At 39.2% G+C, this 14,427-nt stretch overlaps 1 protein-coding gene across 2 annotated transcripts in view; it reads right to left on the bottom strand.

The window, feature by feature from the left end:
* Antxr1 (ANTXR cell adhesion molecule 1) overlaps positions 1–14,427 on the bottom strand; it is a 201,495-nt gene that overhangs the window by 77,920 nt on the left and 109,148 nt on the right. The window contains exons 13-14 of one of the 2 annotated variants that reach the window (XM_063229544.1): positions 12,898–12,920; positions 11,678–11,932 (exon numbers count right to left, since the gene is read on the bottom strand). The exons of the other annotated variant lie outside the window; for it this stretch is intronic. Of the exons in view, the coding sequence (XP_063085614.1) occupies positions 11,749–11,932; positions 12,898–12,920 (207 nt within the window). The 3' untranslated portion in view covers positions 11,678–11,748. Of the gene's footprint in view, positions 1–11,677; positions 11,933–12,897; positions 12,921–14,427 lie in introns of those variants that run through there. 2 annotated transcript variants of the gene reach the window in all.

Raw genomic sequence — 14,427 nt, 5'->3', positions numbered from 1 at the left:
CAGCTTTTCTACCACCAGGTTTGCTCTGCCCTTGGCAGCTCTGGTGTGTGCATCCGTGCTAGAGAAGCAAGTTGGGCACAGGAAAGGATAAGATGCGGGGGGACCCTGGAGGGTGAAGCACACAGGAGCAGCAACTTCTTTACGCTCTGGTGACAACCCAGGCACAAAGCCCCACACGCAAGGCCTGGTTTCCTGGCTTCCAAGATCTTTCAGAAACCATTATGTTCCCAGTTCAGAAGGGTCACCATTCAAACAAAAGCTATGAACTGTTTCCAGTACATTTCAACCTGAAGCTAATGTTGTATAAGATAGATAAAAACAACTCCCTATGTATAAATAACTTTCATTTATTCATTCAGCAAACATTTGTTGAGAGTCTCTCTATGCTCACTGAGCAGACCCCAGAAACACAGGACCCCTTAGAAAGATCTAAGGTGCTCATGACCTGCTGAGGGGAAATGTTTAAACCATCAGCCACAATACAGGGGAATGCATGTAATTAGCTATATACCAGGGCCTTTAATAAATAAACACTCTCTTTTTAAAAAAGAGCTTAGTTTCTGGTGACAGTGGTAATGATAATAATTAATATTAGCATAGTTAATATTTACTGGGCACTTACTATATGCAGATACTATTCTTTCTAGGTACTAACACACTTTCCGTACACTGATTTATTTCATTATCTGGAACAACTTCATAAATCCAGTATTTTATCTTTCCCATTTTATGAACATGACGTAAGAAAGGTGAAAACTTGCCCAAGTCTCATGGAGAAGCCAGAACTTCATTATGGTCAATTTGGCTCCCGAGTTTAACCAGCAGGCTGTTGCTCTTAGCAAGTGGCCAAGGGCCGGAGAGCACCATGCCCGGGACCCAGCGCTTCGGGGAGGAGGTGGCGTTTGGCTCTGCAGGGGCAAGCAGGGGCTAGCACTCCTGCACAGACAGGCAGGAGCAAAGCTCTGGGGCTGTGAAGGTAGGGTGTGGTGTGGCAGGGAAGGCCCAAATGGGAACAGCACAGTATGTGTGGGGTCTAGTGGAAAGGAGGCAGGCTCCCTGCCGTGAGAGACCACGTTAGCCACCACGGGGAGTCACTGTCTCCAGCCAAGGGGAGACAGCCCTCCCCTGGTAGCCAGCAGTGGTATATCTTCCTGCTCAATGAGTGATTTTAAGCTTGGTCAAGTGCTGAAGTATAATGTGCTCACACAGAGGCCTCCTGTTAAGCAGGCCGACAGCTAATATTAAATTTGAGGGAAGGATGGTCTGGCCCTGCTCCTTCCTCCATGCCTTTATGACATTCTCTGAAGGCTTCTAGCTTCAGTGGCCAAGTCTCTGCACCCTGGCTTTCTGTTCTCAGCTCATGGAATGAGGACATCTCTTTTGAGACAAGGAGACATTGTTCTCAAAAGTATAGATTTGGAAACTTGAATAACTAAAACTTCTTTTACTTGGTAGCATCTCAGGATTTTGAATTTCTGACACATGGCCTGGGATGGGATGAGGAATCGTGTGAGGGCTTGTGTACAATAGGACAGGAGACAGTCAGGCCTCTGGACAATAGCAAATCAGACAATGCTGTTCTTTGCTGTTTTATTTTGGGGGTTGCTATAGTAAAAGGAGGAAGATTAAATGGAGAGGATTTAGCAAGATACTGGGTGGATTTTGAAGTCCTGTAATATCTCCAATGTTTTGGTTTTATTGGTTTTGTTCTTTACTGTTTTGTTCAATTTTATTATAACTGATGATATAGGCAATTCTTTTTAAGATAGCAAGAGGCATGGTAACCATTGTTGATCAGCTTGTATTCTGTTTTTACATTATGTACTATGTCCATCCTTTTGATTTGACTGACTCTGTTTTGTTATGTCACATTTGATTTTATTCTCTTCAAAAAAAGTAATAAGAACTGTGGGAGTAATAAAACCCAAAATGTGTAATTGTCATTGTACAAAAGAGAGGAAAAGAAAGTGCTCTAAAGGATATAACTGCATGTATATTTAAGTGTATAAGATAGATAACCATATTACTGAGTTTTGTTGGATCATTGAACAGAACTGTTTGCAGTCTCACTGTTTGAAAGTCCACTTTATATGCTTTAATTTTGTAACTTGAACAACTATTTCTAAGATGATAATATGTAATCTATTAACTAGTGATTTCCTACTGTTTATTTTTTCTGAAATTCTGTTTGACTTGTACCCTTTTTCTGTTTTTTTTTTTTTTTTTTTTTTCTTTTTCTCCTTAAATAAAATTAAGAGAAAAAGATACTGGGTGGAGTTGGGTTTGTACCTGGTTCTGCTTAATGCCTATGGCCAATAGGATGGATTAATACCTATAACCAATAGGGTTGGATGTAGCCAATAAAGTGTTCTCCTGGCAGGTCTATAGACTGTCAGTCAAGAAGGGAATGTTTATTCCCCACTTCTCATGTTTCCTTCCATGTTGGGGCACTTAATATGAGTGACTCCAGGCTTGTCTCTTCCTTTTTACTCATTCAGTAAATAACAGTAACTTTTGCTCCAAAATTGGGCTTTTTAAGAAAGAGAATATAAAAATACAAATGAAGAATTATAAGACTCCTCCCAGGGAGGGCCTTGAGGTCTTAGAAGGGGCCTATTGAAATGAAGGTCTTTAAAGCTGATGCTAATCAGTTCCAGGTAACAGCTCCTGCCTGTGGGTCTTCCCTGGCCAGGCCTCATGCCAGTAATGGGCTGAAAAGTTTATTTACTTCTGGGTTTCAGTTTCCAGGTCATTTGTTGCCACACTCAGCCAAAGTCTTCAATTTACAGTCATAAAAGCAATACTTGGTCTCTCATATATCATTTTTTGGCTCGATGTCTCAAGTTTACTCAATCAAAGCATGAAAATGGCATACTTTATTGTTCTTGCTACAAAGGCTCCCACAATATGTTTTATTTTTAATAACCTCAGGAAAGGTCTGGTAATTTTAACAATGATGTTTTGGCAGTAGCAGTATATTCAATTTAACTAGCAGAGGGGCGATCAAGTCCTTTACTGGTGGGTGGTGAGTTGGGGTTGTTCTGTGGTCTGTGTCTGGGCTGATTCTCTGTGTTCATGATGAATTACTGAAGCCACATGGATTCTTTCACAGTGTTGGACTGCCTTGTAAACATTTAACATGGGGGAATAAACTAATAAAGTTTATTCTGTCACACCAAAGGGATAATAGTAGTCCATTTGTGCCAAAAACATGTCAGGAAAGTAGCCTATGATCCATTAGCTCTTTTTGAAAGCTGGCAACCGATTCTCCAGATCCTCCGCTCCACAGGGCACCTGGGGACACAGCTGATGAGGTGGAGGCTCCTGTGTTCACACTCCTGGCCTCTTTCTTTCTCTGGTACCAGGCAAGTTTGTCACTGAAGCACTGTTGGGAACCTTCAAGGAAAGGGACCTTGAGGCAGGGGAGCTCTGGCCTGTCCACCTGTGGCTTCACAGCAATCTGACCCCAGTCAATGCTGCTGAGGGTCACTGATCTTCCTGAGACGTTAGGGACCCTGAACTGCTGTCTTGCACTGTGCCAATGGGAGATCTGAGGGCAGAGGGAGGCCTGCTAGGCTGGTGCTCAGGGGGCATCAGTCTCTGAATGTGGAATTTAGAACCATCTGAAGCAGCTGCTGTGAGCTCTGTTTCCTGCCCAGACAAAACTGGCAGAGCATGGGCAAATTTTATTTTGAAAGATGAAATTTAAGTCATTTTATTGCGGCTGAGAAGTTCTGGATGGGCAAGCCTGCAGACCACAAATTTCTCTTTAAGCTTATATATTCTGAGTGTTATTTCTGGAAGCCACCTGAGCAATTATCTAATTTACCCACTCTCCTTGGCCTGCATTTTATTGAAATTCTATTTTCCTGATACCTAGCCCCTACACGTCAGAATGCCCTATGGAGCCATCTCCTCTGTTTTTATTTAAATTGCCTACTTTAAAATTTGTGGCTATCTGTCTATCTGCAGTTATATCTACCTCCCTGCAATTTTAATCATTTTCATTCTGTGGCTTTAGGTATATTTACAATGTGTAATTCAGGGATCCATTTTTGCTCCATTTCTGTCTTTTTCTGACACCTTCCATGGACTGTCTCTTCTCTGTCCATCGTTTAAATGCTCCTTTAGGTATCAAGGACTTAAACCTTTAGCTTAGATCTTTCCCTATTCCAGATCTTAGTGACACCTGAAACTCAGTTCTTCAAACTGAGCTCATATTTTCCTCCTTCAAACCTGCTAGTTCTTCTCTCGTTTAAAGAGACTGCTTGTGACATCCAGTGGGAAACCTGGAAATTAATCTGAGTTTTCTTTCTCTTCCTGCTGTCTCCCTTCCCAAGCATGGCACACTTCATCAATAGATCCTGCTCCTGTGACTTAAATACTTCTTAGTCTGCAGATGCCCATCCTGTCTCCAGCACCGTGGGCTGGGTTTAAAATGTCATCATCCTTCTCTGCTGCAAGATGTCTTTGCTGGTTCTCCTCAGTCTGATGAGCAGGGTTCTACCCTCCACCCTGCAGTTAGAATCACTCCTCTGAAATGTCATTTTGGCAACTCTATTGGCCTATAGCTCTTTCACAGCTCTTCTTTGCCTAAAAAGATTCTTACCATCTGAAAATTTGGCAAAAATGATACACTACCCCTTTCCTCAGAAAAGTACACATTTATATTTATACACAAGTTCAAAGTTTTTCATCACAATTTCAGGGACTTCGTCAAATCCCGAGGCTGCATTGATGGGCCCGCTAAGCACAAGATTTTGGTCCTTAGCTCACACAAGTAAGCTCTTATTTCTCTAACTTCCTTTTTGCTGCCTACTTCTTTATATTTTGTGCTTTGACAAAATTAAACGACAGAGTTTCCTGTATACACCTTGCTGTTCTGTTTTCTTCATGAAAAACACTTTCTAAGTTTCATTGCTTGGATAACTGTGTTTCATCTTCCTTTCTTTCTTTTTTGTTTAATCTTTCAAGTCTTGGCTCAGGTAGCAATAGATTTGTTCATGCCTAATATTTGTTGAACACTTACTATATGCTAATTCCCCTGGGGAGCAATGGCATAATGGGTGGGTAGATGTCGTTTGTACACTCACAGATCTTGTAACCGAGCGGGGAATACAGGCCAGTAAATATCACCACTGAGTTTGTGCTCTTATTTTATCTTAATTGTATCTCTATCTTAGCATTCCTGGTATTTTATAGAAATCATAATTGTGCTCTTATCTCTTCTACTAATTATAAGCCCCCAGAAGACCCTGCATTACGCATCTTTGATCTTTTAGACATAATATAGTGTTTGAAACATAGACAGGCCTAATAAATAGCCACTTAACCATTAGATTAAAGCAAATGAGAACTTAGCAGGCAAGTACTGCTCCAGCTAGTGGGCAGCAGCAAAGGCCCTGGAGTCCGTGTCTCCTGAGGCTGCCCCTTCTTCATGCTCCTCTCATTAGAAACAGTTGCACTGACCTCACTGCAAAGAACGTGGGCTTCAGAACCAGAAGAAGACGGACACAAATCCTAACACTTGTGCTAATGAAAAAGTAGGTTTTGCATGAATTAGCCAGTTGCTTTTAATTTCCTTTTCTTTACTGTTATAGTTTGACTGCAGTCCAAAGGCTCATACGCTGAAGGATTGAACCCCAGCTGGTCCTTATTGAGAGGTGGTGGAGCCTTCATGAGGTGGGACCTAGTTGGAAGAGGTGGGTCACAGGGAGGAGGCGGGGTTGTGCCTGTGAAAAGTGTATTTCCAGTTTATGGGACTCCTTGTCCAATTTTCTCTCTGCTTCTACACCCAGGCCAAATTCTTGGTAGTGGGTCCAGGCTTTGCCCAAATAAATGATTTTGATTCCTGTGAATAACCTCATGATAACTGTGGCTAGAGTTATGGTGTTAGTGGAAGGTCCTAAGTTAATATTTGAGAGATCCATGTCCTTAAGATCACTATCCTAGTGTCAAAGAAGGGGAACTGAGTAGATTTGTCAGTGATAAATTTAATATCTCTCATCAAAGCTGATCAAGCATTAATCAGGTGATACAAATGTTATGATTTATTCTTGCTAGTTGAAAGGCAAGAAATGGCAATAAAATTGATAAACATGAATGATAACACTCTTCAACACAACAAGTGGGCAGTATAGAAAATCTAGTTGCAAATAAACTCAGTATTTGTGGAACTATTTCTAAAAATCCTGGCTGTAATATAATGAGGCTGTTCATGCCATGACCTAACAGAATGGTTATATCAAATGAATTCAAGTCTCTCAGCACGGGTGGCTTGGAGGTTGGAGACTCCCTCCAGGGTTGCAGCCATGGCTTAATACAATTCTGAAACACTCTTCAGACCTGTTTGTAAAGTCAATTTACAGATCACAAAAAGAAAGAAAATTGTATAATTTCTTAGTTATGCTTTTTACCAGACGAGGTTTCCCACTTGATAACTCAAAATTCACCAGACCTTGTTTCTACAACTTTCTGGTTTTTAAATGGTGATAATGTTTCTCTGTTCCTCTACTGGGGATATTCAAATCCCGTGTCTTCAAAGTTATAACAATTCCAGTGGAAGAGTTCAGAAAATAGTTGGAATAGTGACTGCTGATGGAGAAACCATCGCAAGACTTTCCAAGGTAAATAACTGTAAAGTAGCAGAAATCACTTGGGTGTGTAAATTCTACTTTGCTATAAATCTTATTACTTGATATGTTACAAGAATAATATTGGACGGTCTTAGGTCAGCCATCATTCATATATAGTCACGGGGAGGGTTGATGCCATACCACCCAAACTCAAACTTTATGATCCTTGTTATGCAAGGACACTCTTACATCAGGAGTTTTCGGCATCATCTGGTACTTGTGTCACCTTGATCCAGTAATGCCATTTAACGTCACTTACAATCAAAAGTAAATGTTGGATTCATTTAGCACTTTTCTTTCTTTTCACAAAATGCATAGAGCTTGTTAATCACAAGCAGTTTTAGAAATAGAGTATGCAAGATGGTATTTGTTAGTGCTCATAATGCCAGGATTCTGATGAGTATGTTTGTTGGAAGAGAAAGGCTAATTTCCTGTTTTTACTATTTTGTTCTGTTGACCATGATTATTTTGTACTGGCTTTTAATAGAATTATTGGCAACAGAGTAATGTACAGTATATAGTCACTTGGTCTTGTTGACCCTCCATTACCTGTAAGCACCATGGATACCTATAATTGCTAAACATTACACAGCACACACTGTTGGCTATTGCTTTAGGTTAAGAACTTGTAAAGGTGGCTTGGGTGGTGCCTTGGGTGATAAGGATGGTCACTCCCTTAAAACAATGACTTTGAACAGGATGTTAAGAAGCCAATGAATCATTTTCTATTGAGTTTCTAATATATGCTCAGCAGCAGGAGACCCAGAAAGATGAACAAAATCAATTTCTAGTCTCAAAAGTGGTTATCACAGTCCAGTTAGAAAGTCAGGACTGATCCTCAGAGAGCAGCACAGCTCTAAAGATGCAAAAATCCACAGGGCCTGTGTTGAGGTCAGTGGGGAGTTAAGAGGCTTGCTGAGGCCACTGCTGTATCTGGGGCAGGTCCAGATAATTCTTGGTGGGCCTCGTGACCTCAATATGTGAAAAGAAGGGGAGGACATTCCAGACGCAAAAAGAACTGTGATCAAAGGCACAGAGGTAGGAATGGTCACTCTTTTATGTCGAATGAGGAAGGTATGAAATATGGAATCTTCATCACGCATTCTTGTTAGGGATCAGTGAATTCACACATTTTAAGACCTTAGGTAGGTAGAGGCCGACTGGGGCTGCCAAGTCAAACTACTGCAAGCAGCATTTTGTCGATATTTATTTTGGCCGAGTTTGCATCTTTTAGTATATACTCTCAAGGATCTTGAGCTTTTCAAAGCCCATGAACTTGGGAATGCAGGTAACATAAAATTGTCTTCACTGCATCTTTCATACTCGCTCGACCTGCCAGTGAAGTAATTTTCCTGATGTCGGGTTGTGTGTAAAAGAATCCTAGGAATATTTTATTTGTCACTCATTCAAGTGCTTTTAAATTTTCTTCTAAATGAAACAAAACTTTAAGCCCATTGCTTTGGGCACAGAGTAAACTAACATCTGTTCAAGCAACCACACTGACAGCAATGGAATGCTAGCTATGTATCATTTGTGAAACTGACTTGTCTTTTGAAGAGAAATAAACTGCCGATTTTGGCCTTTCTTGGTGATCTAGTGAGTAGGTGAGAAGGTGGTTGTTTTTCAGAAGGAAAGGTGTTTATATACCCTTCTTGGATTTGCCAGTCTGTGGGAAACAGAAGGAAGAAGAAGCTGAACTATATAAATATGAGGCCTATCAGCTGCAAATAATATCCTGACTAGAGAATCCTTGTAGGGACTCTGTGGCAGTTGTAATTTAGAGCAATGGGACTAAATTTGCCAACAAGAACATTATGGTTTGGGTTCGGCTGGGTCTTTTCCTATCTGTGATAGTCTAGTCCATTGATTTTGTCTATTTGGGACCATTTAAATAACTGGCAATTATTCTAGTATTGGCAGAGAGGAGATCCTCTGTTTTTGGTTTTATTTCCTAAACTGTTGACCTCTTCTCTTTCTTCTACTCTTGTCTTATTTTCTTTTTTTTTTGTCTTTTTCATTTTTATCGGTACCGGGGATCGAACTCACGACTGCCTGCTTGCAAGGCAGGTGCTTATGCTGCTGAGCTAAATCCTCAGCCCCTCTTGTCTTATTTTCTTACCTTTTTTCACCCTCCGACTACCTACAACCAGTTTGTGGTCCTCTTACAATCAAGACTTTGTCACCAGGATTCACTAATTCAGAGGGCTCAGCGTTGAAGACCAAATCATCCTGAATACGCTCAGTAATCCACCTGAATGGACACGCTCGTTATTCAGTAAAACCTGATGTTCGGACCTGGGGCATATACTTTCTCTCAAGCTCTTATTCAGAGACTCGGAGTTCTTATTTTACATGTAACTTATATGAGCTTGGATATAGGATATTGGGGCACCCAGAAATTTAAGTGATTCCATCAGGAAGCAGGGGTAGAGTAAGGATACCATCTAGAATGAGTAGGCAATCCAGTAAGTAATCTAGAGTCTTGTACACGTCCCATACTACCAAGCAGAGAGACTAGAAAAAGTAGAACTATGAACTTCAAAAACACAGTGATCATAAACTGCTCTAGGAACAAACAGCCTCACCACTCAAGGATTTCACAGTCATTTGGAAAATTTTAGGGGGTGTTAAGGATGAGGTGGGGGAGAATGAAACGTGCGTGTATTTCACACACAGAGTTTCATAACAACCTTCCCTGTGCAAAGTCTTTCTGAGGACGAAAGGCTTCAGGGCGAGTGAGGGATGAATTGCCTGTGCGTTTCGTTACAAGTTCCTGCGGCTGGCGATCTGACTCTAGCGCTGCTCCTAGCCTGTGACAGTGCAGAATTTGCCTCATCCTCCCAGCCAGCCTGAGCGGCACTCACACGGTTCTCGGACCCCTCTGCATTCTGCACTCTCGTCTCCTCTAGGCCTGTTTAGTAGGTTTCTTCCTTAGCTCTGTTCCCTCTTCTACTAAGTTCTTTTTTGTTTGTCCTTCTGGATTTTTTTGGGAGATGTTTACTCTTGTTATTCTCTGACCTCTTTTTCTTTTCTTTTTATTTTATTGTTACATGTTAGATGTATGTGTTGCTAACACTCCTCTTAGGGAGTTTGCACCTGTACATGATCTATTTTGCTTCTTTTTTCCCCATTCTGCTCCCTGCCCTCAGCCCCTCTTTCCTTTATTTACAAAAGCTTTGTTTTTAATTTTTCTTCCTCCTAGTCTTATTTTTTTGTCCCTTCTTTCCTTTCCTCCTCCACCCACCCTTGTTCCTCTTCTCTCTTTTTTTTCTTTTTATCGGTACCGGGGATCGAACTCATGACCGTCTGCTTACAAGGCAGGTGCTTATGCCGCTGAGCTAAGTCCCCAGCCCTTGTTCCCCTTCTCATTTGAACATTTTTTTTCTCGCGTCTACATTCTGGTTCTTATTTACACTTTGGTTTCTCACACCAGAGAAACCACTCAGTATTTACACATATTCACTTAAGGGTGTGGTCTCAAGGTGTGTTTATTTTGCTAGAAATGTTTCAAGCTCATTCTGCTTTATGGCAGGGTAGCACTTCATTGTGTAAAAACTCACATCATCTCTATCCGTTTATCTGCTTAGGGGCATCGGACTGTTTCCAAAATTTGACTAATACAATCATTTATTGCTGTGGCATGATGTTTTTAATTCTTTTGGGATCTCTGACCTCTTAAATTCTATACTGCACTAGCCAACTTACAACTTTTCTTCTTTTCTAACATAAATACTAAAAATACGTATTTCCCTCTACATTCTAAGTATGTGGCATCTTCATGACTGATCAGTTCTAAGTATTTTCTCATTTACATTATGATTTTACCTAACCCATTTGAATGTATTTGAAATATGGAAATGTATGAGATTTTAAAAATTGATTGGTAATATGATCTGCCATTAATTTTCATTTTTTATTTATTTTTTCATTCCAGAATGCAGTCTACATGGTATCAGTTTTTTGAAATTTGAGATTAGGCTTTGGCCTAGTACATAGCTAATTTTACAAAAGCATAAAATTGTGCTTCATCAGGAATCAGTGTTTTCTTTTAGCTGCTGATTTGCTCTATACAGTAGTCATTCCCTACAGGGAGCAAGCTAGAGTTCTTCACTGTAGTGAAGAGAATGTGATCGATCAGTTTTGTTTAACACAAGTTCATTACCTTTACTCATCAAGAAATACAGATTGATGGAAAGTATTTCATTGAATCTCAGATTCATACATTGTAGGACGCCTCATTACTTTGTGAGCCATTAGGGGAAAACACTGTCTATTAAATCATGACACATTACTAACTACCTGAAACATCTCAGTTCCAGAGATGTTGAAATGGGGGGGGGGATGAGTCTTAGAATTGACGTAATGTGACATTTTATCATTGATCTTTTAATCGTATAACCTCTCATTTTGTGCAACTCCCGAAGTGTGAATCCTGTTTACAGTGTTGTGCTGGAGCTTGGTTGCGCTTCCACTGGATTATGTTGAATTAAATTATTCAAATTATTTATATTTATTAATTCTCTTGGCTGGTTGATCAATTTATTATGGAGAAAGTGGTGTATAAATTTCCTCTTATTTATCCAATTCTCTTTGTGCTTCTATCAATGTATGCTTTGTATATGTATATGAGGGTGTCATTAAGTGTACAGTAGGATTAAGATACCTAATAGATTAATTGCAGTAGTCTCTTTTTATACCAATAATTCTTTTTTTGCCAGAAAGTTTGTCATATCCCATATTAATATAGCTATATTAGCTGTCTTTTAATATTTTCTCAATATAGCTTTCCTAATAATTTATTTTCAAACTTTCTCTATTTTGTTCTTTTATCAAATGTATATTTTATTGCAAACAGCATATAGATATATTTAAAAGAATACAATCTGTCCATCTGTGTTTATTAACTGCTGAACTTTGTTCTATTACTTTATTTTGCTTATGGATTATTGGGATTTGTCTCTAATTTTTGCTCTTACCATGTACTTACTTCAGTTTTCTAAACCACATTTTAAAAATAAATTATTCTCATTTACTCTCAAAACAATAAAATTTCAAACTAAGGGCAAATATTCTCTAAAATTCTTAGAGATAAAAATATTGGAAAGTCAGTTGCTCAACTATTCAAGAAAAACATTAGCACAAATCCTTCAAAAATATATTTCAAAATATTTTTATGCATGCAAGGATTATACAAATGGAGAAGTTGACCAACTACTTTTATTTCAGTTTGTAAACAACATTTGAGATCTGAATTCACCATTCTGATATTCCCGTGGTCTTTTGCCCTTTCTAATGACAGCATAAGTTATCAGGTTTAAATAATAATAAAAATACCAGGACTTTTTTTGTAACTTGAATTTTGTATAATTCTACGGAGACTGATTAATAAACAGGAAAGAATGATTTGTGACTGGTCTAGCAATTATTTGCAAGTGCAAGAGTATGTATTAAAGTTACTTGAAAATATATTATTCTCAGGGGAACTTTGAGGCACTCTGACCTGAAATGTGATCTCATTTGTATTACGTGAAATTTGGCCAATGTGAACTGCACTAGAAATTGCTTCCAGTATCAGCAACAGAGGTCCCTCAGATTTATTTTCAAAATATAAAAGCCAAATCCACTTTTTATACTGTCATTAATAATGATAATCTTCACCCTCCTTCCCTGACATAGGTCTACAATCAGAGTCTCAGTATATCTAGTTCTTTGCCTAGCAGATGCATTTACACAATTCGGCAAGCTTGGTAACAGGGAGCTCACTGAAACACTCAATTAGAAAGACGTCTTTAAAAGCTGAGCCAGAAACTGAGCACCTCAGTCTATTCCTCTCCCTGGATCTCATATTAAGTAATTTACAGAATCATGACTACAAGGCACAGACACACCCATTTCAGAACAACCCTTTGGGTGCTGTCTCCATCTAACTAGGCATCTATATTCTACACAATATACCACATTTATTAATTTTCTTAGACATTTCATTTCTCTAGGACCTTCCTCGGGCATATCCTTGGCATTGAACACAATACTTAAATGGAGATTTTATCAAGTTAAGAGGTCCAGTTACCTCCTTAGTTTAACACTACACTTCTGTTAATTCAAGCAGAAGTCAGAGTGTCTTTAGAAAACATACACCTGTGCTTATCTTACAGAAAATTAAAATCCACTATGTACCTGGCTCCATGCCAGCTACTGTAAGTACATCATTTCTGTCTAAAGTCCCATCTAGTAAGTAGCAAAACTGGGACATTTAGCCACATTGATGTGAATCCAAAGCCCACGCTTATTCTCATGTTCCCTTTTCAAGTAGGTCTTTCCTTGTGTTTTGCTAAATCACACAGTTCAAAGGATAAACCACCTACAAATATAGCAGTGAAAAGTGTACACATGACCATCCTTTTCCTATGGCTAAATAAGAAGCATTAATGATTCATTTGTAGCCCCATCACTGTGGGTTGGTCACTCTTGACCCTAAGTTTCTTCAGCCAAAATAATGGAAAAGTAAACTAGAGCTTATTCTAGTTTATAAATCAAGTTTCTAAATCAGTGCATTCAAATTAATGCTATTTTGTTATAGTTAGTACAACTGGAGCATAACAATGGTAGATGCATCTTCCAAGAGTAACGCTTGTGCTTCCTTTGAATCATTTCCTTTTGCCCAAACTCCCAACTGCCATTCAAACCTTCTTCAAGGTCAGTCTCCTATCCGACCTTCAGTCCAGACTTTCCTTACTCTTCCGGGTTATATGCAGCTCAGTGAGACAGGACAGGAGTGGGTGGGGGACAGAGATGGACAGGAAGTGGCGTAACATTGTTGGAATAAAGAAACCTTTGGAGTATGGAGGAACATCCACACTCTGTTCTTTTCAGTTAGCTATTTGACGAGGCCTTCTTTCCTTCAGGGGCTGTTTCCTAGTACTGAGAAACAGCCCAGGAATAGAGGAACAATATCATCAACTGGTTTTAAAAAATCCAAAAGTTGATTGATGGCATGTTTTTCTGACTTTGGAAAAGAAATAAAAGAAAAAGGATTTTTTTCTACATTCACTAAAGAGTACACAATCATTTCTTTTACTATGTTGAAAGGTGAGATTGCCACTCAGCTTGGCTACTGGATTCACTCCCTATCAGGCTGGTGAAATGAAAGCGATTTTGGCAAGGGCAGTCATGCCAGATGTCTGTTTATCTTGAGAGTTGTCTGACTACAAAAACAGGCTGGATTCACATGTTCTTGTTATTTTAAAGCTATTGGAAGCCGAATTGAATTGATGTAGAAAATGGGCCTGGGCATTTACCCAGAAGAGTTAAAGACATCATACCACAGTGATATATGTGTACCCATGTTTATAGCAGCACAATTAGTAGTGGACAGATTTTGGAAACAACCTAAATGCCCATTACCTAGGAATGCATCAAAAAGATGTGGTACTTTTATACATGGAGTACTATTCAGCCACAAAGGAGGATAAATTCAGGCTTTTGTAGGTAAGTGAAGGCAACTTGAGACTATCCTCATAAGTGAAATCAATCAGACTCGCATGTGTAAACACTGCATAGTCTCCTTAGTTTAACAAACTAAAAGAATAAATAAGATTCAACGTATACAATAGATACTATGAAAGGCAAAGAAATTGCTCAAAGGGAAAGAACAACAGGAATGGGGAAAAGAAGAAAAGAAGGAAAGGAACACATATGATAGCTAAGATAATTATACCAGTAATTCTATTAGTTCAAAGAAAGGAACAGTTAGTACTCTATTGTTTGATCAGTTGTGCATGCCTAGATCTGG

This window comes from Cavia porcellus, unplaced genomic scaffold (genome assembly GCF_034190915.1).
Source record: "Cavia porcellus strain 051 isolate PalLab524CR breed Dunkin Hartley unplaced genomic scaffold, mCavPor4.1 scaffold_18, whole genome shotgun sequence".
Lineage (NCBI taxonomy): Eukaryota > Metazoa > Chordata > Mammalia > Rodentia > Caviidae > Cavia > Cavia porcellus.
Note: the sequence above shows the minus strand (reverse complement) of the source record. Positions and strands in the feature narration are given on the sequence as shown.